The sequence below is a fragment of the Marmota flaviventris genome, chromosome 9 (genome assembly GCF_047511675.1).
Source record: "Marmota flaviventris isolate mMarFla1 chromosome 9, mMarFla1.hap1, whole genome shotgun sequence".
In the NCBI taxonomy this organism is placed as follows: domain Eukaryota; kingdom Metazoa; phylum Chordata; class Mammalia; order Rodentia; family Sciuridae; genus Marmota; species Marmota flaviventris.
In genome coordinates, this window is record NC_092506.1 from 4,784,121 (window position 1) to 4,811,414 (window position 27,294).

General features: G+C 54.0%; 1 protein-coding gene across 1 annotated transcript; it reads left to right on the forward strand.

The window, feature by feature from the left end:
- The first annotated feature begins 41 nt into the window (after positions 1-41).
- Tesmin (testis expressed metallothionein like protein) lies at positions 42-27,168 on the forward strand. The gene is made up of 10 exons (XM_027944005.2): positions 42-899; positions 2,149-2,606; positions 5,515-5,673; positions 6,718-6,838; positions 7,613-7,689; positions 9,779-9,870; positions 21,723-21,825; positions 23,489-23,626; positions 25,025-25,200; positions 26,075-27,168. The coding sequence occupies exons 2-10, from the start codon at positions 2,205-2,207 to the stop codon at positions 26,277-26,279; spliced, it is 1,473 nt and encodes a 490-aa protein (XP_027799806.2). The 5' UTR covers positions 42-899; positions 2,149-2,204; the 3' UTR covers positions 26,280-27,168.
- Positions 27,169-27,294: the final 126 nt, after the last annotated feature.

Consider the following 27,294-nt stretch of genomic DNA (forward strand, 5'->3'; position numbering starts at 1 on the left):
GTGACCTTGGAGCAGGCAGGGTGGATGTCCCCGGGTTCCTGTGCTTAACTCAGGAAAGTATCTAAATGGAGCCTCTTGATTTTCACTTGTATCTACTCAGACATCTGTTCCCTTGTCCGAGGCCTGACAATCGCAGGTGCTCGACAGATTCATGTTCAATGAAGGTCAGAGGTGGTTTCTTCGGCAGGTCTTCTTGAGCATCTATTCTGGGTCCTACAAATACAGCAGGGACCCCACCAGGGTCTGGCTGGCCATTCCAGCTCCTGTGAGAAGAAGGGGAGGATCCAGCGCACCATCCGAGAGGACCTTCAGGGCCGTGGCAGTGAAAGCAGGCTCAGGAAGGTTCCTAGTTAGAGTGGGTTTGAGCTTTGACCTGAATGACGAGACAGAGCCAGCTTTGGCCAGTCTGCCAGGGCCAGCAGAGCATCTAGAGACAGCATCAGGAATGGAGGTCCCAGGCTTGATTCTGACCAGCTTGGTGACACACCTGGGGCTATGTCCACCTGCAGAAAGAACAAATGGCACAGACTTGTGTGCTGACTTCCTGTTCCAGTTCCCCAGATGTTTTCCCTGTACTCTGATGTGTAACAGCTACCTTCTCAATCCCTGCGATTTTGGGAGCCCGATGTGGACTCTCAGACCTGCCCCTGAACTCAGTTTCTAAATTCCATATGATATGATTACTGCAGCCATAAAGAGTACAGTCACCCACACGTGTAGGCACCCAGAGAGAGGACTGGACAGGCAAAGGGATTGGGCTGGGGTGCTCAAGGAAGCCTCGCCTTCATCTGTGCCATGTAAGGACTTCAGCAGGAGGGCCATGTAGTAACCAAGGGAATGGCTGTCCTGATTGTCATCTGAAGAAGCCACAAGCACTTTCTATGGATTCCTGCCCACAGGTAAGGAAACAGCACAGGTGTATAGGAAGCTTTTCTGCTAAATTCTGCTCCACTTTGCAGCGATATGACCAAGAAGATGATTCAAGTCCTGTGTGTTTGCAGTTAGCTGGTTGCCTGGGCTATATTTTAGGTTGTTCACATGGGAACATTCCCAACAGGGAATTTAGTTAATTCCCTGTTGTCAGTCAATTCAAATGCCCCAAAGTAATTTTTCAGACAAAGAAGTCCTAGTTGTGTTATTTTTGAGTGCTTCAAATTTGCCAGCCCAAATTTAATAATTCTCCACTGGATAAAATTTTCTTGGGATTTTCCGAATATCTGAATGTACAGCTAAGTAGCACTCGGTGCTGCTGTGCCTGGGCTACTCCCCTGTGACTTAGAAAAGTGTTTTTAATAATGAGATAAGAAAGCTCATGTTTTTAACATTTTTATTTTACTAAAGCAGTATTTGCACATGGAAGCAGTACCTAGGCATCCCAGCACCCACAACCAGCAGAAACACCCTCTGAACTCTGCCCGTTGGGTAGGCTGTAGCCACCACTCTAACTAAGCTCTTCATGAAGCAGTGTCAGTGTCGGTTACTTCTGGCTCTGGAAGGTGGACTTAGTTTACCCCCCACCCCGAACTTTGAGAGCTTAATTTTATTTGCTGCTTGTATTTCTAGGCCCATTCTCCCCACGCCCAAGCACCAATATTGAGTTGTTTGTATTCGGCTAGGGAGCAAGTCCCGCGCCAAGAACAGGAAGTGCCAGCACACGCGCAAGCCCCTGTCCCTCCGCCCTGCTGCTCGAGGTGGGGTTACGACAGCTGAGGTCAGACGTCCAGCTAGGGAGTCCCACCTCCTAGGAGGACTACAGGTTGCTTCAGACTCCTTGGGAGTCCGTTTCCCCACCAGGGCAAGGAGCGGTGGATCCCTAGAGCGCTCTTCCAGCCTCCTACCCGCGAACGCAGGGCGGTGACCCCGCGAACGCAGGGCGGTGACCCCGCCCCCGCCTGGCCCCGCCCTGCCTGGCCCCGCCCACCAGGTGTCAGCCCACGCCCCGCCCCTCCCCAACCGCCAACGGCCGCGGCGCGAGGCAGCGCTCGGCTCGCACAGGCCACCGCGTCGCTCCGCGGCAGCTGGGCGGCCCAGGTGTGTCCCCCCCGGCGGCCCGACCAGGCGCCCCTCGGGCCCGAGCCCCCGTCCTTGTCGGGCTGCGGCGTCCCCGGAGGGCGTGGCCGGCGCGCCTCACCTGGCCGCTCGTTGCAGGTGCGCGGCCCGAGCAGGGCACGGGGCGATGCCCGACCCCGCGTCCCTCTGTCGCCATGGAAGAGGCCCCTCTGCTGGGCGCGATGTCCGGCCCCGACGATGAGATGGTGACCGACCTTTTCTGCCCGGAGCGGCCCTTCGTCCCGGAGGGCCTGGCCCTGAGCCCCGCCGTCGGGGTGAAGCTCGAGCAGGACGAGCTGCCCGTGCTGGGCGACGCCTACCTGGGCGCCGCGGACCCCGCCGAGCCGCTGCTGCGCGCGCTCAGCCCGCCGCCCGGCGCCGACTGCCCGGGCGAGGTGCAGGCCGCGCTGCTCGGGGACTTCCCCGGGCTCCCCGAGCTGCGCGCCCCGGAGGACGCCGCGCCGCCCGCCTACAGCGTGCACGTCCTGTCCTCGCTGCTGCCCGCGCCGCGCGGCCCGGCGCTGGTGCCGCTGGGGGCCGGAGTGCGGGTGATTCCAGTAAGAGCCGCCTGGGGGCGGGCCCCGCGAGTCACCCGAGTCCAGACGCACCCCCGGGGCGCGGGTCCACAGCAAGAGTCCCCCTGGCCCGTAGCATCCCCGGGAGTCACTGATCCCGACAGGGCGCGTCTGCCCTTCTTCCTGCAGGTGACTGTGCCCTGGGTCAAAGCGGCCCCGGAGGTGCAGACGTCTCAGGAGAGGGAAGAGCAGAGAAGGCTTAACTTGGCCGCTGCTGTTGCCGGCTTCTTTAGGGAGGGAGCCTGACTTAGGGTAGAGTAACGGGCGCTCAGGTGTCTGCATCTTGTGTCCGTTGGGTTTTATCCTGCGGTTCTGGGGATCGCACGGGCTGGGCCAGCACTCTAGCACCGAGCCCCAACCCAGTCCCACCTTAGGGTCTTTTCTTTGAATGCAGCAGACTTGTCAATCACACCAAGGAATCAGAGTTGGTATCCATTTGCTGAGCTTAGAATCAAGGTTCCCTCTGAGAAGGAGGAATGGTTCTTAAGCATATGTGATAGAGATCAGAGTCTAAATCTTGCTGATTCTCAACGCATGGGTCTCTTTAGCAAAGAAGAGCCACTGGTAATTTTCTGCTTTCTTCTTGCTGAAACTAAATGAGTCAGATTTCAAAGGAAACAAATTCACCTTGGTCCCCAGAAAGGACCCGGCTTGGAATACTGGATACCTCACATGTTCACACATGTCAGTTAGCTCTAGAGTGGGCTTTTCTGCTGAGATGACTGAGCCTGTCATAAGCCACACAGTGGAGCTTCAATTTCTGCTTTTCGGGTTCTCTTTTGTCATACTGACTGCTCCTTAGTGTTCCAGAAGATGTGGGGCAGAGGCTGGGGCTTCTACAGTGCTCAGTTTGTCCTCAGAGGAACCCTGGAGCCCCAGCCCCAGGGCCAAGGCCTCCCTCAGCACTGTTTGCAGTTGGCTCCAGAGGTCAGAAACCCATTTTGCCACCAAGCAGAGCCGGGGGTCTCAGCACCTCTGCCTGCTGCTCCCAGATGGGCTCCCTCCCTCTTCAAGTGGAGTCAGGGCAGGGCAGAGAATTAGCTGATGTTAAAGATGGTGACACAGTCTTCTAACGTCATCCAAGTTTAACAGATTGTTGGTTTGACAAAGGAGAAACTTTCATTTTTTATTTTTTATGGACAATTTCCTGATTCATTAATAAAATGAAAAAGAACAGGGATATATTTATCATTTAAAGTGAATGGAATTGTTTTCCAGTAAATATGCAGAGTGAATTACTATTTTCTTTTTTCTGGAGATTCACTCCCACATATTGACCTTCATTTAGATTCTGTGAAAGTGGAATTTTGCTGTAGTATGAATAATTTTGCTGTAGTATGTTAAGATATTAGTTGCACAGGGCTGAGGAGATTAACTATTTACTACATAAATAGAGGTAAATCTAAATGTGGGGGGTCAGATGTGCATGGCAAGTTCCCCAACACAGCAAGCAGAAGAAAATTTTAATATTTTTCTGTATGTCTATAAAACTTGAGAGTCTAACTAAGGCTATAACTTGAAATGTAGCTAAACTTTCCTGTATCTGTTAAGATTTACACCTAGATGCTAGTCTACTGGGCTAAGTATTTGCTAGTACGTGGTACTTGTTGTTTGGACCTCTGCTTTTACTAGGTTAGACCAAGCTTGAGTCAGCACTCAACATTTTGAGACAGTTTCCTATTGGTGATTTCATGTGAGGTCTTTAAATATTACCCTAGAATCACCACCTGTCTGGGGGACTTTATGATCTGCCCCTGCCCCCTGGTGTTTGAGGAGGTCTCTATGCTCTGATAAGCAGCCTGGGCAGGCAGGGTGGAGAGGTAGGTGAGAGCCATGCAAAATGTGCCCTGTCTCCCCACCCTCCTTGTTCTCTTCACAAACTTAAAATCTTCCCAATTTTGAAACAATCGTAATTTTTTTAACCATTGGGACATTTAAACTTTTTAAAAATTCATTTGATTTTTAAGTAGTGCCACTTTATTTCTCCCTGTTTCTAGTAATTTGGCTGATGTGTCATTGAGTTGACAAGGGTGGCTTGAAACAGAGCTGGTGACCAGCTTGGTGTCTCTGGCCTATAATTCCAGCTGTTCAAGAGGCTAAGGCAGGAGATTGCAAGTTTGAGGCCAGCCTCAGCAAATTAGTGAGACTCTGTCTCAAAAAAATAAAGAGGCTGGAGACACAGCTCAGTGATAGAGCACCCCGGGTTCAATCCCCAGGGCCAAAAAAAGAAAAAGGTGGGGGATGGGGAATAGAATAGAATCCAAAGCTGGGGCTGGTTTCCAGTGCTCACTGTTTCTTATTATTGCCTTACTACTACAGCAGGAAAGGGCTACTTTTAAATTTAAGATATTACTTTAAATACATTACCAGTGATAAATCACATTATACTAATACTAAAACATCACAAGTACTTTGGGCTTCTTGAGGAAAAAGCAAAACAATTTGACTAGATGGTTTAATAGGACCTAAGGTGCATGCTGAAAGGATACCTGATGAGGGTCAGCATTTCAGGTGACACTCGGTCCACAGGGCTCCCAACTCCAGTGGAGTAGGGGCTGTTGAGAGGCACCAGACCCAGTGGGGCCCTTTGGTTATTTAGACTGGACTCTGGAAATAGCAGAAGCACCCCCTCATTTCCCATCGCCACCTGCACAGCACAGACAGACGGTTTTGTTCCTCTGGGTCCTCAGTCCCAGGTGAGGCTGGCAGATGACCGTCTCCCCTTCTTGTTGCCCATGGGGGTAGGGGGTGAATGGTTTTAGAAGCCCCAGGGAGGAAGGAGCCACTGTGGTAAGGAGGCCATTTAACGCGTGACTTAAACGCAGAGCTCAAATCTAGGTCTTCTGTACTGTGCACGATGTCTTCTCTGAGATAACAATTGCTTTTCTAGGTTGAGATCAAGGAAGGGGGTGGCAGTGTCGCAAGTGACAACCCCGAGGAAGCAGCCTTCCAGAGTCCTCTTGCTCAGGAGTCCTGTTGCACCTTCCTGTCATCCCAAGAAGCAGAGGATACCCCTGGCTGCTCTCGCAAGAAGGACTCCGGCCCGATGGTAAATATGCCAACAAAGGCGCGTATGGCCGGCTCCTGGTAAATGCCGCCCGCTGTCTCTGACTCCACTTGTCTGTTGAACCAGCGCTTTTGGTTGTCTCATCTGCCAAGGGGCAATGTCCACGGGAGCATTCACCTTTCACCTCCTAACCTCTAGGATCCTCATTTCTACTCCATCTTAGCAAGGCAAACAAAGATTGGGACCTTGCTGTGTTTGTTGAGGAGAGTGACCAGAAGTCATGTCAGCCCACGCAGAGCCAGGGGTCAGGCACTGGGCTGGGTGCCCTGTGGTTTGGCATCCTAGTGGGGCTGGGCCCCCTTCTCCTGTAACAGGAAGCTGTGCCTGTGTCTGCGCCACCTGGCCTGGACCACAGTGGGTGCTCATGGAGCACTGTCGATCCTGAGATTAATGGGCCGACCTAGCTCTCTGAGGATTCATCAGTGTCAGAATCCAAATGGGGATCTGGCAGTGCTAATCAGGCCCAGGAAGATCCACGTGGCTTTTTAAGATTTTCTAGTTCTTAGAAAATTCAAAACTGTCCTTGTAGTAAATAAGAGGAGCTTTTAAAAAACTAACCACTTGTTAAGTAATAATATGTGCATGTGGCAGGAAATAACTGCTTATAGAACTATGTTTACTGTACAGATGTGCCTGGGCATGGCCACAGAGAACAGAGAGGACATGACGAGGATAGCCAAGTCCAGTGGAACAGATTCCACGAGCAGTCTATGTTAATGTGGGCTGTGTGCAGTTAAGGACAGGGAAGGGGGGCTCTGTGTGAGGCCTCTTTCCTTAAACAAGTCTCTATTGTCAGAAACTGGAGGACACAGGGCGGACCCTCTGTTAGCACTTGGTAAGCACTGCAGAGAAGTCTCTGGGGGGCTTTTTAAGGAGCAGCTATTGAACAGGAAGAAACAGAACAGATGTGTAGCTTCCCATCTTCCCCTAAAACTTCAACCCTGGATTAAAGCTCTTTTCTGATTTAAGTTCTTTTAGGTTTAGATTCCTGGAGGAATGGAAGCTGACCGCTCTTTTTCATTTTAGGTGATATGTCAGTTGAAAGGGGGGGCACAGATGCTGTGCATAGAGCATTCTGGCACAAGAGAGCTCAAGGCCCTTCACTTGGTTCCCCAGCATCAAGACCAGAATAATTATCTACAGTCAGGTACAAAGTGATGAGTGAAAATCTATCCTCTGTCGTGTTTAAGCTGAAACGAGAGTGAAAGGGCAGGGAGGGGCCGAGCAGGCGGCTTGGCAAGCTGCTCTCCCTCTCGAGTCACCACCAAGGATGGGGAGGCCTAGGAAAGGAAGTGTGCTCAGCCTGCAGGGCTGTGGCAGGGAGGACGTGGGCTTCTCCACCCAGGCTCAGGACACAGAGCTCTGCTGCACCCTTACCGTCAGGAAGATCTTTTGTAGCATCTTTAGGCCAAAGAAATACCTTTCAGTTCCAGTGTAAAGAATTTGGTCCAAATAGCTTAATAAGTATTTCTAGCAACTTAGTAACCATTTGAAGAGAAGAAGAGACACACATTGAGCATAGTTGATGTGGTGCTGGACAGATGTCTCTGGGCTTTCTTTAAACGTATCATCCCCCTAGTGCCCCGGCCAACTTGCTGCCACACCCAGACACCTTGGCACAAAGTTTGGGAACCTGGGCTGTAGCACCATTTCCTTAGCACAGTGGACCACCCTTGAGGCTCTGCTCCTGCAACTTTATGATGGAAAAATAAACGAAAGGGTATAATAGGTGAAAACAAAACAATCACAACAAAGATTGACCTGAAAATTTTCATAGAATTAAAAACATACAAACAGGATCAAACTAAGTTTCAATAACTTCATGCATGATCAAGCCATATTACATTTTGCCCTTCCTCCCGCACATAAGCGGAAGAGGAACAACTGTGTGCATTGTTAACTTTAACTTTCTTCCTTACAGATGTCCCAAAGCCAATGACTACTTTAGTAGGAAGATTTTTGCCAGTACCAGCAAAATTAAATCTCATTGCACAACAAGTGAGTCGTTGTTTTAATACAAAAGTACAGTTGGGCATTAATGTGTCTTGAAATTTCAGTTGTCGTGGTTGAAGTTACTCAGGAACTATAATTTAACATCCAGTTAAAAATCAACAGCAAGGGCTAGGAATGTGGTTCAGTGGTGCAGCACTTGCCCATCAAGTGTGAACAATGCCTCAGCAACTTTGTGAGACCCTGTCTCAGAACAAAAAATAAAAAGGGCTGGGGATGTGGCTTAGTGGTTAAGCGCCCCTGGGTTCGCTCCCCAGTGCCCAAGAAAGCAGCAGTGAAACCTTTAGTAGGCATTGGATCCCTTAATCAGTCAGGCTCTGGGAGGGAGGAGGACGCTTGGACCCAGCTCCTTGCCATCTCCGGAATCCCTGCGCCCCTGTCCTGCCACCTCAAGGCCAGGGCTGTACCCCATTTGCCAATTTTCAGCCTGAACCAATGGAAGCATGTGTGGAGTTTCCATCGGCCGAGACAAAGTTTAGCACAGGTGTTTCAGGGTGAGCCAAGGAGCCCATCTGACAGGGAATTTGGGATATCTCAGACACCCAGTGGAGACGCTGGGCAGGAGGGAGAAGGCTGGGATGGCTGGCAGCGGGTGCATGACCTGAGGCAGCGAGGCAAACGTGTCGAGGCCAGGAGAAAGAGGGTTCTGGGCAGTGCCAGACACAGGAAGTGCCTGCCTGGCTGGTGAGCACTGAGGGAGCCCCCACCACCACTGCAGCCACAGCTCCCTGCAGTCAGGAAGGCAGCCTGCACGTTCTTCCACCCCAAGATCTCGCACCACAGCTCCCCCCTCCTTCCTGTATTTCCCTGACCATGTTTATTACTGTCCCCACCTTGGCTCCCCCTGACCTCTTATCTCAGGGACAATTATTTCAGCAGGATTTTTGCTGTGTCCTAGAATCCCTCTCTTCCTTGCGAGACTCCAGTTGTCCCTTCCTTCGACTCTCACTGCTCAGAGCGTGGTGCAGGATGGGAAGTACGCCACAGGTCCCACCCCAGCTGGGATTCGACCCTCCCAATCGAGACCCTGGGGAGGGTGCACACAGCCCAGTAGGAGGGTGGTCTCCCTACATCTTCTGGCTCTGACAGGCTTCGATGTCACACAGCTGAAGGGGGCAGAAGAGAAAAGGCAAAGGGGTGAATAAGACGTGTGCTTTTCCATTGCTGCACTTCTTGAAGGAAGCTCATTTTTGGAAGATGGAGGGACAGGGAGGGGATGTAAACGATGATGTTCAAATCATCTAGAACCCTACTTTCATCTAGAACTTTTCATTTCTTCAAGTTTCTGATGAGAGGGCAGGGGGTCAGGGGTGATTTGCTGTTGCCCCTCGCCTGGTGAGGGATGGGAGGAAGAACACAACCCAGAGCCTGCCGTGCTGCTTCTGAGATTGTTAGAACCGACTATAAAATTTTTGCGTTTTGGTGCTGGGGACTGAACCACAGGGTACTTGATCACTGAGCCACATCCCCAGCCCTTTTCAGTTTTATTTTGAGACAGGGTTTTGCTAAGTCGCTGAGAACTTTGCTAAGTTGCTAAGGTTGGCCTTGAACTTGCCATCCTCCTGCATTAGCCTCCCTCCTGAGTTAGTGTTACAGGTGTGGCTACTGCACCTGGCCTTTAAATATTTTTTTAAACAGACAAAAATTAGTGGTTGCCAATGAGACGTCAAATATCAAAATCTCTTATGTATATATTAAAACATAAAAATAATAAGAACACTCTCAGTTAATGGATTATGTAATGGACTTTACTTCACAACTGATATTTCATAAAAAAGAAATATCCCTGGCAGCCAACTGATAGCTGTATGCTGTCCCCTGCAGCCCCTACCCTCCCTGCCTTCTTCCTCTCTGCATCCCCGGGTTAGGGCTTTCATGCGCACGGGGCCTGTGTCCGGGCAGGACTGCAAGATGGCCTCAGCCTATTACTGGATTTGTCTGGAAACAAGGCGTGGCAGGGGCTGGGAAGGAGTGGGCAGAGACCCAGGGTGAGAGAAGCCTGCAGGTGTGCGTGTGCTGGGGGGTGCTGTGAACACACCTGCTGATTCCAAGAACTTTTGTCTTTGACTTTGTGCAGCTGGACAGCGGGGCCCGCCCCTCGGCAGTTACTGGGCCTGCTTTCCCCACAGGATCAGCTCTTCCAGGACCACCAAAAATCGCTTTGGCTGGGTAAGGATTAAAACAATAAGTTGGTACTTCCTTTAATGTCAGAGTCTAAGAGGCTTCGTGTGCATCTGGGACGTCCTTCTGTGCCATAGGACTAGCTTTGCCTGCACCCTTCATGGCCCCTGGAAGTCAGCTGCATCGGGCAGCACTGCTGGCGAGCTTGCTGCACACCTGTGCTTTGGAGTTGCTGGAAAGGCGGATCGGCAACCGCCCTCTCTCCATTGTGCTGTCCGCTGTCCTGTGTGGCTATTTCAGGGCTTGTGGCCATTTCTGGCCAAGTCTATTTTTCACATAGATTCTGGTCGTGTTGATCTGTTTCTTTTTTGCTGTCATCAATGCAAGTAATGCCTCGGCAGCCTCTTGACATGGACAGTGGCTCTGTTGGCCACCTGGTGGGAAGTGGGTGCCGCCCTGTGGTCCTGCCTTCAGGATCTCCAGGTGGACGTGGTCTGCACTTAGCCAGGACCTTGTCTCGCCATTTTAAAGCTGTGTTTGTAATTGTAACCAGTTGAACTCAGCAAGCTGGTTGAAACATGTGGTCAAGTTCACATTCACATACTAACTGTGGGCTAAGCCTGTGCTCTGAGCCACCGTTGCTGCTCTCTGGGTCCTGTATTGATGTGGAGGTCAGTCTGCTCCTGCCTCCAAGAGCCATTGACCACAGTCAGGGCAGCCGTTCATGTGGGCCTGAGGACAGCGGGTCAGACACTGTGAAAGGCAGACCTGGCCTCTAGTGCCTTCTGGGCTCCCACAAGTCCCTCCCTCAGGCAGCGAGCAGTCCTGGCCTTGGAAAGCCTGAGGCCAGTTGTTTGGGGCTGGAGCACCAGGCTGTTGGAGGGGCTCTGGAGACAGTGGACTTGGTCCACGTGTGTGCCTCTGCTGTGGACGGCAGCCCAGGGACCTGCTGCTTCACCTTAAGCAGCTGCCTCTGGAGCTGGTTGCACTGCTGTGCGGAGCCGGCGAGGACTTTCACTGAGGGAAGGGGAGACTGGGGAGCCTGTCTCCACGCTTCCCTCTCTGGGTGCTGGGGACCCATGAGGATGTGCTGGGTGTTATGGCAGCTGTCCTGTCTCGGTGGCTGTTAATGGTTTTTGAGGAAGCAAAGATGACCCAAGCAGCTTCCTGGTTCCACTGCCAGCATTGCACCTGGCTTGCCCAGGACGGTCTGGAGGTCACAGGCTGCAGGGGCTCACTGTAGCTCGTTGAGACCTGGGGACGTCCGATGAGCTGTGTTGCGCCACTGTGCACTTTGGTGCCTCTGGAACATCCAGGAAATCTGATGCTTCTAAGCTGTGCATGCTCACAACTGCGGGCCATGTGAGGCTGGCTGCCGGGCAGCCTGTGCGTCCCCACGGGGGGACAGCTCTCTCTGTTTCTCCTCCTCCTGGTCCTCCTTCTCCTGGTCCTCCTCCTCCTCCTCGTCCTCCTCATCCTCATCCTCCTCTCCTCCTCCATATTAGGTTTTCTCAACCAGTCACACACTTCTCTTCCTTTCGAGGTAATCGTGCAGGCCACAGAAACTTTCCTGTTTAAAGGATGTGTCAGAAACATGAACTTTGTGTTTGTTTGTTTTCCTGCAAATAATTACTTGACTTGCTGTCATTCCCCTGAATCAGCTGATGGCTTTGTCTCAGCATGCGCAAGCTCATGGTGTGCTGGGATCTCTGCCAAGGTTCATTTGCGGCAGTCGGAGGGCTGCAGCTGGCACTTCATTCCGTGTGAGTCCCCAGTCGCGACCCTCTCCCTCTCCCTCTCGACGCTTCTCTGGATGCCTCTTCCAACTTCCACAAGACGACCAGGGCACGCTGGGTCTGCAGATTTCAGAAAAGACACTGTCATCCCCCCTGGCTCCAGCCGCTGTAACTTGGAGATGATGTGGAAGCAGGTTGGCTTGGGCCACCTGCTTCTCCTTAGAATTGGGAGGTGACTGCTAACTCACTAATAAAATCCATCTCCTGTCACTCTATGTAGCATTAGTGACCCAATTGCCAGTCAGGCGATGAAGGTGGGTCCTGACACGTGCTCATGCTGTGGGTTTTGGGAACACACTGAGCATCATCATAAAGAATATCCGGGAGCCTGCATCTCTGGGAACTCTTTCTTAAAGCGGAGGGTAATCTCCTTGCAGTATAGTCCATTTATAATTGTTTTGAGGAAGAGCTGCCCAGATCTCCTTCTGACTCTCTAATTTTTAGGTTGGCACTAAGAAGGTGGTCAAATATTGTCAGAGCCATCTGGTTTCCATGACAGCTGGCCGGTCCCTTCCGGTCCCCTGTGGCTTTAGGGGAGGCATTCTTTTGACCAACAATAAAGAAGATCACAGCCTTAAAAGCTGATGCCAAGTCCCACTCCTTCCTTAACAGAGCCAGTTTAACTTCTTCCATCTGTGTTAACCAGCCTGCCTGAATTTTTGTGTCATTTATAATCAGTATGAAACGACAGCAGATTAGATGCCATCCTGCATTCTCTAAATGTGCAGTTGCGTGTGTCTCATGTCCCCAGTTATTTGGTGGATTCCTCAGCAAGTGGAAGGGATAAAGCACTCATCACCATGCTGACCACATGGTGGCCTCCTCCTGACACTGTAGGACTCTTCTCATTCTGGAATGTCTCCACCCTAAATAGCTTGGTTCCTCTGGACAGGAAGTGCCAGGCCCCCCGCACCCAGCTCAGGGCAGGTCAGACAGGGCCCAGGGCAGGAGCACCGAAGCTGGTGTCAGAGTCCCTGCTCTGAGCAGGCCCAGGTCTGCCCCACAGGTGCACTGGCCAGGGGGCAGAATAGCTAGCCCTGCCACTTCCAGCACCATGAGGATCACCAAGGGATCACACTAGCTGAACACCAAACAGTACAGCGTTCAGTGACACGGTCTAACAATGGAAGCGCGCTCCAGAGGGGACCTGGCTGGTGCGTGGTGAGACAGACTAGATGAGAGCTGGGGGGAGACTGGGCCAGAGCTGGAGGCAAAGGCAGCTCTCCAGGGGGTTGAGGGTAGGGCCCAGAGTGCAGAGGCAGGGCGCAGGGCTTTGCCAGGTGGTAACCACAGAGCCCAGGGCCCTGCTCCGCTGGTGCTGCTGTAGCTCCTGTAGCGGCCTTGGGCCAGGAGGTGTTGTGCCTGCAGGGATAAACCTCCACATGACCTTAAGGGGCACGGTGCCCAGTGCACAGGGCACACACCCATGTCAGGAGGACCCTCCTTTTCACCATGGCCTTTTGGACCTCGGCATGTCTGGTATCTCCAGTCCCCACAGGGAGTGCAGGGCCTGCCCCCAGCCCAGCAGCAGTAGAGATGCACCAGAGGGGAGCTCGTCCCCCCTCAGGGATCAGCGATTTCCAGGCTGATCCCCGCCTGTGGTCAGGGAGGTCCCCGGAGATCTAGTGACTGGAAACGCGCTTGCGGCTGCTGGTAATGCCACAGTGCCCGTCCTGGCGTGAAGCTCAGCCGTGGCTTACCCACGGTTCCTCATCATGCGTCCTGTTAGTGTCAGGCTACCGGGGAGACTGCTTGCAGGGAGGGCACGCAGAATAGAGGTTCACACAGGTCAGGGAGAGGGCTTAGGAGGTGTCGTCCTTGGCCAGTGTGGAGAGAAGCAGGCACCTGCTCCCTGACCCCACCGGATCCCTGGGCAAGCTCCAGTGGGCCTGGCGAGCTAGCGAGCAGTGTCACCATGTAGATATACCTGCCATTCCCATTTCATGATCAGACACCAATAGATAATGCCTAGCAATGTCTGGTTGAGAGTCTCAGTGTTTGTTCAAAGCACCAGCTGCTTAGCTAATTCTCTTTCCACAGAGTAACATTTTCTGAAAACATTTTCTTTTTTAATCTTTGTAGAGTAACTCTTAGTTCATGGGACACAAAGTCTAAAAAGCCATGTAACTGTACCAAATCCCAGTGTCTGAAATTGTAAGTAATCACAAATCCTTCCTTATTAAATATGAAATAAGGGTGTTTAGAAGGCAGCGAGCGAGCACAGTGCAGGCGAGCAGCGTGGCCAGCCGTGCCGTGCTGCACTTGATCCTCAACGCCCGCCTGGGCTCCAGGCAGCAGCCTGGTGTGGATCTTTTGGTGCTGACCTCAGAATGGCCCTGCCCACCCTTTGAGGGTGTGGTTTCTTGGACTTTGGTTCACAGCGCTGGCCCCTCTGGCAGGGGCTGGACATGTCAGTCATCTTGGTTGAGCATTAACTGTGACATGTCCACATCCTATTTCCTAAAAGTCTGATGAATTGGTTTTCTCTATATTGAAATCTTTTTCAGAAAAATCTCCCCCAGGGGTACCAACTCCCAGGAGGCTCCTCCAGGGGTGGTAGGGCAGACTGTCAAGCCACACTGGGGCTGCAGGAGACAGGAGGCTGAAGAGGAAGTGGCCTGGCCATACCTGGCAGATCCCTGAGCTGGGCCCCCTCTCCCTGCGGGTTTGGTTTGTCTGGTGTGCCTGCCAGCCTGGTCCCACCGTGGAGGGGAGTGGGTCCTGGCCCGTGTCTGCAGCCTAACCACAGACCCCCTGGTGTTTCCTTTGCAGAGCTCCTGAGGACCCTGAGAGCTGCACTGAGGGACATGAAGTGAGGGCACGCGTGGGTGAAATCCAGACGTTTCCGAAACTGTTCACAAACTAACTGATTTCTGTACACAGTAGTGCTGGTATCTGGGTTGACTGGGTGCACGCCCCGGGCCTCTCAAACACCAGGGCCAGGCTGCTCTAGCTGCCGCTGTGCTGAGGAGGGCCGGCAGGGCAAGAGGCAGTGGTCTGGGCGTCCAGGGTGTCCAGGGCGGCAGCCACGCTCCTTAGCTGCTGGTGGGGTTTGGGAACTGGGCAGGTCAACAGCCTAGGGGGTTGCAATTGGGGCTTTTCTCAATTTTTACATATTTTAAACATTTATTTTCTTCATAATTAGCTTATTAAGGCACCAAATGTAAACCCCACTTTTATAACAGGATTTCTTGAGATAGGAAGTGACGTGTTAACTTCTAAACCTCTGGACAATAATTTCAGTAAGAGATTAGGCCCTCTGCCCTGGTGTTAGGGGAGTCTCTTCCTCTTTTCCGAGCACTCCAAAAGTAGGAGTTGGTTTTATACCATGGGTGTAGATTATTCTTCACGACAATTTTAATTGGCTCACATGTCCACTTTAAACAAGTCCAGACTCTGTCCTCATCCCCTCCATTCTAGCTCCATTTTTGCTGAGGTACTGGGTGGGATTGGGCGGAATCCTTCCTACTCTAGTTTCTGTTGCCCTCAGCTGGCTGCTATGGAAGGTGGGGGCAGTTCCTGGTGCCACTTCTTCAAGGGCTGTGTCCCTCTATTAGCCAGACTGCTCTTTGCCACCAGCACTTGGTGGGAGGGAGGGTGGAGGCTGATGATGCTTTTTGTATCTCCTGTTGCTTATTCATGCTTTCAGTTCCTTCTTTTATATTTAAAAGATCGAGTAATTCATGCTCTACAGCTTGCGCTTCTGGTTTTCAAAGTCCCTGGTGCTGGGTTCCTGTCTTGAGTTTCACCCTTAGGCTTCCTACCTCAAGTGCTGTGGGACTTTGGATGTGCAGTTCATGGTTAGGACTCTGCGTGTGGTGTCTGTGGCTTGGCCTGAGGATACACTCCTTCAGAGAAAATGTGTGTGCTTCTGCCTGGAGCTTGGTGGCTCTTCCAACTTGGACGGCTTAAAATTTGGGGCTAAATTTTTTTTTCAGGCCGAGCATATTATAAGTTCAGATTTAAATAAATGAACCCTCCCTCCCACAGCCAATGCTCTGGGATACAGATCCTTGCCATTGGTCGGGGGAGCTTTTACAAATTTTATCTATTTATTTAGCAGAGTCCCATGAAATGCTTATGCAATTTTGTGTGATTTATCTATTTCTTATAAAAGTATTCAGAGTGAATCTGCCTATTTCTCCTCGTGATCCCACTTTGGGGGGGGGGGGGGGGTCGTACCTCTGCAGCAGAGGACATGGACGTCGTGATCGCAGTCCTTCCATGGCTGTCAATGACTCCATGTCCCAAGCCACCGGCCTCAGCACCTTCTGCTGTGGAGGGCTGCACCCACGCCTTCTGTGGCTGGTGTCGTTCCCACACTTGCTGTGTGGTAGTCCTTTTGCTTAGGTGTGCCTTCTGCAAGGTAAATATGGATGGATTTTTTTTTTTCATACCAGGGATTGAATCCAGGGGCACTTAACCCCCATGACTCACATCCCAGCCCTTTTTTTAAATTTTGAGACAGGGTCTCACTAGGTTGCTTACAGCCTTGCAAAGTTGCTGAGGCTGGCTTGGAGCCTGTGATCCTGCCTCAGCCTCCTGAGCCACTGGGATTACAGGTGTGCACCACCCCACCTGGCTACCGCTGGATTTTTAAGAAAGCAAATATGGGTTTGGAATATAGTTAAGTGCTAAGATGGCCTAACATGCTCAAGGTCCTGGGTTCGACTCCCAGCACCATAAACTGAACAGACACCCACATTTGAACAAAAGGCAGGTCTAGTGGTCCACGTGTTTAACACTTCTTGGATCCATGGGCATTCCTTGTCTGGTGGTTAATATGTGCGGGCTCACCTGAGCCATCTTCATTTCCTGAAGTCGTGATATTTACATATTCAATTTCCTTTTTCACTCAAATGGCAGCGATTCCATACATTCTAGTCTGCACCTGGCTTTTAAAAATTGTGGGGAGATTTGCACTGCATCAAATTCAGCATTCCAACACTTTAAAGTGTGTGGCTGGGGCTGTGAAGACAGGCGAGGTGCTATGGAGCTCTGCCACCACCCACTGCAGGGTCTTTTAGCATCCAAGCAGGAGCCCTGTGCCTGTTAAACTCTGCTCCCAGCCCTGGGAACTGCTCTGCATTCCGTCTCTACACTGGCCTGCCCGAAGGAGCTCATGTAAGTGGAACCATGAAGTCTTTGCCGCTGTGACTGGCTTATTTAGCTAGTGTCCCTAAGGTGTCACCCATGGTGAAGCGTGTTTCAGAACCTCATTCATTTTCTAGGCTGAGTAATATTCCATTGCATGTGTAGGCTGCATTTGTCACCTGCTGTGGGTGGACACGGGGTTGCTCCTACCTTTGACTGCCACAAGTGCTGCTGCCCTGAGTGTAGGTGGCGTGTATCTGAGCCCCACCTGCTATTCTTCTGTGCATGCCCAAGAGGGTTGCAGGGTCACGAGGTGCCTGTGTCACCTCTTGAGGAACTGCATGCTGTCTTCCCCACAGGGCACCTTTTGCACTGCCACAGCAGCGCCTGCCTCCACCTCATTTTGTATTTTCAATTTCTGTTTTTTCTTTGCCCTTTTTTGCCTGAAGCTTCTGCCCAATGGCAAAGTGGAGGGAAGGAGAGGGAGAGTGGTGGGGGGACTGCCCCAGAGCACAGGTGGGCAGGGCCTGGTCCCAGCAGGCAGGCGGCTGTGCTTGCTCACTCACTGTCACCGCACAAGCACTTTGGAGAGCCTGTGATTCAGGAACAGGGAGAGAGCAGGGGGGCGAGACAGCTGCAGCCCTGCCGCCCAGCAGTCAGTGTCTAGCTGGGGAGGCCTTTGTGAGCAGGAGCACCTCAGGGACGGTGACTGGGCAGTGCAGCCAGGGAGGCTCCCTAAGGAGATGTGTCGGCAGAGGCCGAGTGAGGAGGCTGCTCAGGGCTGGGGGCAGGTCCAGCAGGCCAGCAGGGAGGTCACAGGAGGATTTGGTCACACGTGCTCAGGTTCCCAGCCAGGAGGTAGCTGGTGCCCCACTGTGGGAGTCCATGTAGCAGAGGAGTGCTCGAGGTCATAGGATCAAGAGTGAGTGGGGGAACAGATAGGGACGGCCACCTCTGTGCGTCTGGAGCCACGGGAGATTGGCAGGTTGGTAACAAAAGCTTAGACATCCCCAGCATGAAGTTGCGAGCTGTGTGGCAGGCAGGAGTGACATGGCTTGCACAAGCATGGAGTCCAGAGGCCAGCTGTGGAGGTGCGTTGATGACATCGCTGTGGCCCTGCTGTGCCTCGGGAGGTAGCATCCCTGCGGGCACCACCTCCTCCCTGGGGTTCCTTCTGTTTGTCCTCGTTGGGGCTTGTTAGGTGCCATAAGGCTGAGGCCGGTGGCTTTGCATTCTGGAAGCTGAGGCTGTGCTCGCCCCATCTCCCCCTTCCTCCTCCCCAGGCGCCGTCCACCTGTCCACACCCCTCACCTCACTTAGTCTCTGCCCTTCGTGTTGCATCTGGATCTGACTTTTCCTTTTAGTACATTTGTTCTCACTCTTGGTTTAGTTATTGCGATCCGAACAGCACACACATGTGAAGAACCCAGATATGTACAAGGCTGGTGACAACATCCAGTTGTTCTCTGATCATTGCTCCTTACTTTCTGCTTTCCAAGAACTTTCAACTCTTTTATCTGAATCTTTTAATATCTGCCCCATAAGTCTAAGTAACAGGCTGCACCTGCTGCTCCTGGCTCTGCAGCTGGGTGGGTTCTGTCGTCTGGCCCAGGAGGATGTGGACCCGCCTCCTTCCTCCCCTCCTTCCTCCCCTCCTTCCTCCCCTCCTTCCTCCCCTCCTTCCTCCCCTCCTTCCTCTCCTCCTTCCTGTCTGCACTCCTGCCGCAGTCTGGCTGGGCACAAATGCCGCAGTCTGGCTGGGCACACAATCACGAGCCACCACACAGCTTGTAGATTCAAACAGCAACTCTTTAATCCCGAACTCACACCAGCGGTCTACAATCACGTTCTGGGGAAATCCACGTTCTCTGCCCAAATCCACCTCCACTGGGCTTCTATCTCCAAAAATATACTGTCTGAATCCCGTGAGAACTCAAGGGGAACTCAGGCAGCAGGATACGCCCTATTCCCAGCAGGAATAATCTTAAACCTTAAACCTGGAACCTAAACTGGGAACGCCCTAAACACGATTATCTTAAAACCGGGAACACCCTAATCTGCCTTGGTCCTTGAGCAAGGTCACCTACATTCAATGTCGCTGCAACATGTCAGCAACATGGGGTACGCTGGCAAGGAAATTGTCATACCTACTTGGCTAATGGCTCCCAGCACACTCCCACACAAACCCCCCAAACACAGGCTGCGCCAGGCCAGGGTGCACCTGTGAGCAGGAGGGAGTATTCCGTGCTGCGAGGCCCTGGGTCCTGCTGGGACTTGGCCCATGTCCTTCCTGCACTTCTCTGCCTCGTCCTTGGAGCTGGCGCTTCGCAGCACCTGGTCTCTGCAAGCTCAGCACAGAGTCTCCTCGCCCTTGGCCACAGCCGCCTCCTCCAGCTGCAGCTCCCTGGAGGTAGCTGGTGCCCCACTGTGGGAGTCCATGTAGCAGAGGAGTGCTGGAGGTCATAGGATCAAGAGCAAGTGGGGGAACAGCCTCTCCCTGGAGGACCCTCCACTCCCCTGCACCTGCACTGTTTCTACGCAAGCTTGCCTGCCCCACAGCATGAGCCAGTGTCAGAGCCCCAAACCAGGACCAGGGCACAGGTACCCCCCCCCCCCCCCCCGCACGTCTTCTGCCACACCAGGAGGTCCCGGGGCTCCTCCCCATGTTCGGCTTCCTGGCTCCTGGGTCCTGTGTCTCCCTCCTGGGTCCCGGCCTTGTTGGGCGTGGGTGGCCATTCCTCAGGCCTCCGGGCGTCTGACACCGTCCCAGTCTGTCTCCATGCTTAGAAGATGGCTGGGCTGGGAGCAGGTGGTCAGTCGGGGCCTTTCCCCAGCCTCCTGGGGGCCTGGCCACGCCTGCTGGGCCTGCCTCCTCTGTCTGAGCCTCCTGCGAGGCCGCCAGCCTCACTCTTTCTGGAGCTGCACAGGCCTCTCTGTTCTGGGTGCAGGGAACCTCTGGACACTGCGCCCGTCTAGTCTGTCGTGCAGAGCCTAGGCCTGGCAGGCTCCCTTCCTCTCCACTCCTGCCCGCTCGTCCCCCTTCCCGCTCCCCTTCTTCTCTGGGTTTCTGGAATCCTGTCTGATGAGCCTTGGGCCTCTGGCCTGTCCCTGCCTCCTTTCCCTTACTGCTGTTTTCTTCTTCAGTCCTAGTTTCCACACTTCCGTCGAGCTGTGCGTCCCCATGACTGCTCTTTATTTTCTAGATTTTAAAAATATACCATTCCTCTTAAGATCATTTGCTGGTTTAATGAATTCAAGGCCCCTCCCTCCCAGCCTCCTTGTCTCTGCTTCCGTGGCCTGTCTGTCCTCACAGTACGTGATGTCTGGGTCCCTCTGCTCATGGTGAGAGGGGCATCAGCGGCTGTGAGCCCTGGGGCCTGGCGGGGCTCACAGTGTTGCTTGGGGTGACTTCTTGGGAGCCTCAGTGTCAGCCTGCCTGGGCGTTTCCCCTGGGGCTGGGCAGAGTCCTCCAGGGCTAGAGGCCTGAGGTGGAGAGGGAAAAGGAAGCCAGCCCAATGTCAGTTTCTTCCTCCTGTGCCCCACAGCACCCTGCCTCCTGGCTTTACCCCAGAGAGCGAGGGGATGGGGACAGGAGGGCTCTGGGGGCTCAGGGCAGAGTTCAGCCCACGCTCCACTGAGCCCAGTCACCTCCCCCGCCCCACCCCAGGAGCCCCACCGCCCCCTCCAGGGCTCCCGAGGCTGCTGCTCAGCTGTTTCCTGCTGCCTCTGCTTTCCACCTCCCTCCCTTCTCTCTGTCTTCCTGAAACACCTGCCTGTGCTCTTGGCCGCAGAGAGGCTCTGTGTCCCTTGTCCCCAGAAGGGACCATTCCCATTTTTGTGCAGCAAGTTAGTTTCTAAGTCACACACCCCCCGGGGGAGGCCACCTTCCCAGGACCCTGTTTCCATGGGAGCCTCTGGCCCGTTGGACTTTTATATCCCAGCCTTTGTCTTCTCTCTCCTGCATGCCCAGGCTCTGGCCAGCCGAACTCTGGGTCACCTGAGACTGCAGGTGCCCCAGCAGAGCCCAAGCCACTCCAGAGCTCACTAGAGTCACAGTCCTTGTCTTCTTGGCCTCGAGGGTTCTCCTTAACTCTCTTGCTGGGTTCACATGCATTTAAAAATACAGTTTAACAATATGAAGATAATACACATAAAAGCACGATGCCTGGAATCCTGCAGGGAAGCTGTGACAGCTGGTCCACCGCTGCTGGGCGCCTACGCAGTCCATGTTGATCTGCCACAGCCCTGAGGCAAGGCTCCTTGGTCTCCATTCCACAGCTCCAGGCCCACAGAGAATGCCCCAGATCAGGTAGCTGAGGAGCTGGGGGCAGAGCTGGTGGGAAACCTGCTCTGAAGTGCTTCTGAAGGAGTCCTGCCCGCCTTCGCTGGTCACGCTGAAGCCAGGGAGTGGCTGACAGCTGGCCCACACCTCTCGAGGGTCAGCTGTGGGCAGGGCTGCAGGTCCTGGTCTCCATGCTGGTTGGATCCACTCTCCAGCCCCAGCACAGAACCTGAAGATGTGCCACCACAGGCAGCCGCCCGCCCCTCCTCCAGCTGCGCTTCCCGTCTGCAGTTCCTGGTCATGGATGTGGAATGAAGGGACGGAGCCCAGCTCAGGCTCCTCCTGTGGACTCTCACCCCCACCTGCAGCCGGCAGATGGACCCAGAGGACTGGTGGCCAGACGGCTCTGTGTTATTTGGTGTTTCTCCTCCCCAACTCCCTGTGCTCCTGGGAAGGCGGCAGAGGGAATTGGGGGCCAGAAATGATTGACAAACACGCACCTTCCCGGAGCCCTCTTGCCTTGCAAAATCCTACGCTGTGATACTAATGGCTTTAACTCGTTTCTTTCTCCTGTGTTAGACATGGCAGAGCATCACCCCAGCCAATCTAGTTTCTGTAAAAAGGCGTTGGCATCCCCTAGGTCAGAGCCTGGCCACGGCCTGCACGCGTGCGCTGCTTCTCACCACAGTGCACCTGTGCACGGACTCACACTGCGGTTTTCTTCACAGGTACTGCGACTGCTTTGCCAGCGGGGACTTTTGTAACAATTGCAATTGTAACAACTGTTGCAACAATTTGAGACATGAAATTGAACGCTTTAAAGCCATTAAGGTAAGGCATCTTAAAAACGTGTTTGAGACATTCCCGAAATGATCTGCAGAGATTCCTAATCTCAGGATTGGGAAACCCAGTGTGGGTCTCCTCTGCAGGCGGGTACCTGAGTCCTGGTCCTGGTTTGGGGCTCTGACACTGGCTCATGCTGTGGGGCAGGCAAGCTTGCGTAGAAACAGTGCAGGTGCAGGGGGGTGGAGGGCCCTCCTGGGAGAGGGCTGAGGAGCACCCGTTTGTAAGTTTAATGCCCTCTGAAGGGCACATGTGACCTCCTGGGGCCCCAAACCCCCTGCTGCAGATGGTGGCCTGGTGTTTATCCCCATCTACAGACTCAGGTAATCAGGGGGACAGGAAGGACACCAGCTCTAGGAGCCACTTCCTGGGGAAATTGAGGTCCAGCCGCTATGGCCTGGAGACCACCATGAGCCAGTAGAACAGATGGTACGCCTCAATAACTTGACTCCTCTCTTTGAGCTATGAATAAACCACCTAGAAATACCTTCCTGCTTCCGATCAGCCAAGTGTGTTGGACAGAAGATAACAAAGACACTTGTCAGCCTCAGGGTAGCCACCATCTACAATTAAAATGTAAAAAATTTACTTTGAACCTTGGATTTCTCAGGCATTGCTGATAGGAATGTGATTGTGATTTCCCACTTGGGAAATTGCTGGGCAGTATCTGGTGGAGCTGACCATCTGTATGGCCTGGCCTAGCCGTTTCCTTCAGGGAAATGTGTGTAAATGTCCACCCAAGACTTGCAGGAGCATCTCAGGGCAGCCTTACTCACAAATCCCAGCCTGGAAGCACTCTGACCCTCGAGGTGGACTCTACAGTGGAATACCACACACCGGTGGAAAGGCAGGGCACGGCTGAGGGCAGCGGCGATGCGTCCAGCTGGGGGCTGCACAGAGAAGCTGGGCATAAGAGGACGAAGCCCTGGTGAAGCCCAGCGCGAGCAGACAGAGCCGTCCAGCCAGAGAGCTTTGTCCTCTGCCAGGGTGCAGCAATGGGAACAGGGCAGCCTGCGACCTGGCTGGGTGGCTGCACAGGTGGGTGCACAGGCCTGCGATGCCGCACCTGCAGAGATGTGCGCTGCTGTGCACTCTGGTCATGACCAAGATGCCTGTGTGAAGTCGCACGCTCCTGGGCGGTGCTGTGCAGTGGCCCGCCGCTGCCACACCAGGTGCTGGTGCCTTGTGTCCGACGCACCCAGGAGGGAGGGCACAAGGACCTCCGCTGCGACTTCTGTGGTGTCTGAGTGTTTGCGGAGAGCAACAATCACGCTCCTTTGAAAATACAAAGAGCCCAAGGTTGAGACCTGGGCTCTGGAGTGGGCCGGGACTTGGCCTGGCCTCCACACCTGCTGCGTGTTATTCACCTGCCCCGCGTCTCCTCTGCTTCATCTGCAAGAAAACAGCGGCGCCAGCATCTCCCTCCTGGTGCAGAGAGGTTCCAGAGAAACCAGAGCTCACGGACCCTGGTCCCTGTGGGGAGGAGCGGGACGTGGCTTCCTGGCCTCTCTGCTGTCTGCGGGTGTGACTGTGAGGGCAGCGGGAGCCTGGGAAGCCCCCACAGAGGGAGATGCTGCAGCGGGGTCAGTGCGGGCGCCTGGCGGAGGCTTTCCTGATGGCATCTCTGTCGTTTCTGTCGTTTCTGTGGTAGGCTTGTCTGGACAGAAATCCTGAAGCGTTCCAACCAAAAATCGGGAAAGGAAAGCTGGGGGACGTCAAGCCGCGGCACACCAAGGGCTGCAACTGCAAGCGGTCGGGCTGCCTGAAGAACTACTGCGAGTGCTACGAGGTGCGCGGCCGGGAAAAGAGAACTCCTGGCCTTTCCTTCCTGGGTCCTCGGGGGCCTCGCCGGGCATTCACCTGGGTGCCCCTGGGCTGTGTCCGCCCCATGCCCGCCTTGGGCTTTGTCCTCTGTGCCAACTGCTCCACGTGCTGGAGCACCCAGGGTCTGGCACTTGGTGGGTCCCGGGGTGCTGTGCCTCCTCCCCTGAGCACAGCGGGGGCCAGAGTGCTTCCGTGGGGCCTAGGGGATCCCCAGCTTCCATTGGTCAGGCGCGCCGTCTGGGCTGGCTCTCCCTGGCTCTTAGTTCCCTCAGAGACCAGAACTGGACAGCCGGCTGACAGAGTGAGGCCCAGACCCAAGCTCAAGAAGAACCCTCCTAATTCTGGAAAACGCTGAAAGATCCAAGTGGGCAGACCTAGCAGCCCCCAGCTAGGATTCTGAGAACCTGTCAGATGCTGCAGACATGGAGTGGCGCCATCCAGGGACTCCTCCCAGCCAAGTGCCCTCAGTGCCCACCACCTTCCCTCTGTTGACCCAGCCCACTCTCCATAGGCTGAGGCCATGCCAGAGAGTGGCCCACAGGCCATGCAGGCAAAGAAGGGATGGCACCGTCCTTTAGTGTCTGCCTAGAGCAGCCTCGACACCAGAAATCCTGCACACCATGCCCAGAGGTGGGGGAGGCGGCACAGGTGCCCTGCTGCAGCTCTGAGCAGCAGGGAGCACAGGGAGCTCAGGGCTGCAGCAGAGGAGGCTAAAAGCCAGGGGCCAGCTCGGCCTAAGGCTGCATGGGCAGGGAGGTGGACCTGGAGGACACCCTCCTGGGCCTCACACTACCAGGAAGGACCAGACTCGGGGTGCACCCAGCAGCAAGCAGGACAGGTCTCCCCTGACCTCCCCTGCCCCAGTGGCTTTCTCACCCACTGACTCACCTCTGCACAGGAGCAGGGCCTGCCTCATGCCTTCCGTGTGAAGGGGAGGCTGTGGAGCTGGGGTGTCACCGACCAGCCAGACCAGGCTTTGTGCAAAGCAAGAGTCAGATGGAGAGCTGGGCTCGAGGTCACACCTGTGGTCCCAGTGTGTAGTCTCAGGAGGCTGAGGCAGGAGGATTGCAAGTGTGAGGCCAGTCTGGGTAACTTAGTGAAGGCCCTGGAAAACTCAGATGGAGCCCTGCCGGGCTGCAGTGCAGAAAGGAGGGTGAGCCCCCACGGCGGCTGCACCTCAGTGTTCCCAGGCACAGCACCACAGCGCGCGCTCCTCTTGGCATCTGTTGGGTTTTGGGTATGAAAATTGTGGATTGTACATGATCACATATAAGCAAAGAATTATTTAAAGTCCAAACAGAATTCGTCAGTTTTTGATAACTTATAGGACAACCCCATTTTATTGAAGCATTTTATGTTCCAGGCCAAGATTATGTGCTCTTCTATTTGCAAATGCGTCGGTTGCAAAAACTACGAGGAGAGCCCAGAGCGAAAGACGCTGACGAACATGCCAAGCTACGTGGAGATGGCGGATCTTGAAGGCAGCCATCATTTGTCACCAACTAAATTTTCAGGACTACCGAGGTTTAGAAAAGACAGGTAGGTACCCCGAACCCACAGGGTGGTGAGGTTAGTTGGGAGGACAGTGGAAAGCTGGGGAGGTGAGCGAGCGTCCGCAGGGCGGGCCTGGGGCGGGAGGAAGGGAGACGCCCACCCTAGAGGCCCACTAGGTTTCCTTGGAGGCCCTGCTGCCAAAACTGCTTGTCCTGCTTGTCCTCGTTGGAGGTGCCCTGTTCTGCACAAGGCAAAAGGCCTGGCCAGGGCCACCAGCAGGGCCAGCGTCTCCCCTGGCCGTGCGCATGGACAGCAGAGGTGGAGACAGCAGAGGTGGGGACAGCAGAGGGGGGACATCAGAGGTGGGGACAGCAGAGGTGGGGTGCAGAGCTGCTCTGACCCAGCAGCCCCCTCCCGAGGCAGCATGATCCTGGAGGCTTTCAGAGGTCGGGCGGTGCAGCTCAGTGGGAAGTGACTCCAAGTCTCACAGGGTGTGGAGGGTGAGGCCACAGTGGGCATGGCGTGGCATGTCCTCGGGGCCACATGCATCCTGTAGCTCCCGATGGCCTGTGGGGAGGAGGGCAGGCACCCTGCAGGCATGGGTGGAGCCACCTTCCTTACACTGATCGGCTGCCTGGGGTCCTTGTTCTGAGAGTCCCGTGTCCCCAAGCCCTGCCCAGCCCTCGTGTCCCACAGCGTAGCTCAGGAGCCCCTGGGTTGGGTGGTGGACCAAATTCTGAAAAAATACGGACTCTGTCAGGAGCGGGTGTGGGAGTGAGGCAGATTGGCCTGCCGGTGTTGCTCCTCCCAACTCGCCCTGTGCGTTGGCCAGAGGCAGCATGGGTCTTCAGGCTGGCAGGGCGAGCCACATTCTGCAGAGCAGGAAAGAGCTCAGACAGCCCCTGCCCTCCTCCTGCAGACAGCTCTCCTCCTGCATCTCCTGGGAGGTGGTGGAGGCCACCTGCGCCTGCCTGCTGGCTCAGGGCGAGGAGGCGGAGAAGGAGCACTGCTCCGAGTGCCTGGCGGAGCAGATGATCCTGGAGGAATTCGGAAGATGTTTGTCGCAGATTCTCCGCATCGAGTTTAAGTCCAAGGGGTTGAAAATTGAGTCAAGTACCATGTAGTATAGCAAGCCCTGAGTGCATGCAAACTCGTACCTCGGCGTTCTGAGGAAGCTCTGGTTCAGAAAGGGGGTTGGAGGAGCAAGAGGCCAGCCTGCGGCCACACGAGCCTAACAAAGCCGAGCTCTTAGCTGGGCGCGGTGACGCACGCCTGTCATCCCAGCAGCTTGGGAGGCTGAGGCAGGAGGATCACAGGTTCCAGCCAGCCTCAGCAACTTGGAGAGACCCTGTCTCAGAATAAAATAAAAAACAAAAAGGGCTGGGAATGTAGCTTAGTGGTAGAGCATCCCTGATACCAAAAGTAAATAAAATAAAACCTGACGGAGCTCTGGTCTGCACCAGGCCTGGAGAGTTGCCCGAGGTGCTCAGCAGGGCGCCTTGTTTGAGGAAGGCATGGCACAGGAGTCTTCTCTCCAGGGAGTGGGCTGCCCTGCAGGGAAAACCAGAGTGGTTTTTGCTTTTTGTTTGTGTGTTTTGTTTTTCAAATGATTTAGAAGTAAATTCTCCAGAGAGCTGTTACGGTGTGACATATAGTTTCTGAGGAGCCACTGAGCACCTCAGAGCACATCTGCAGTGTGGAGGGTCCCCCAAGACTCACAGGGTCACCAGGCTTCCAATGCCACCAGGACCGGCAGGTGGGGCCCACAGGCCAGGCTAGCAGCAGGAGGGCTGAGTCGCAGGACTTCAAATTGTATTTAGTTTCTCATACATTTCTACTTGAATTGAGGAAAAGCTCTATTATCCGATTAACTTCTCCAGAATGATTGTTATTATTAAATGTAAAACACGGCTAGAGTAATTAGTTTGCAGAAGCCAGCACATAAGATTGGTTATTATAATGACTCTTTTGGTTCTATTATAAACGTAAAGATTAATAAAAATTTCCAAAGTCTTCAATTGTCATATTTAACTTAGTAATTGAAAATACATGCATCTAAAAAATAGCCTCCCAAGACATAGTGAAGTCGGGTTCTTTCCTTTTCCGCGTTCTTTAGCCGCCTTTGTCACTTTGAATGCT

What these genes read in the sequence shown, in the direction of transcription:
- Tesmin (XM_027944005.2), top strand. Translation starts at nt 2,205, where the DNA reads ATGGAAGAGGCCCCTCTGCTGGGCGCGATGTCCGGCCCCGACGATGAG. An exon ending in GAATAATTATCTACAGTCAG is followed by an intron (nt 6,839 to 7,612) that starts GTACAAAGTGAT and finishes TCTTCCTTACAG; the next exon opens with ATGTCCCAAAGCCAATGACT. An exon ending in AACGCTTTAAAGCCATTAAG is followed by an intron (nt 21,826 to 23,488) that starts GTAAGGCATCTT and finishes TTTCTGTGGTAG; the next exon opens with GCTTGTCTGGACAGAAATCC.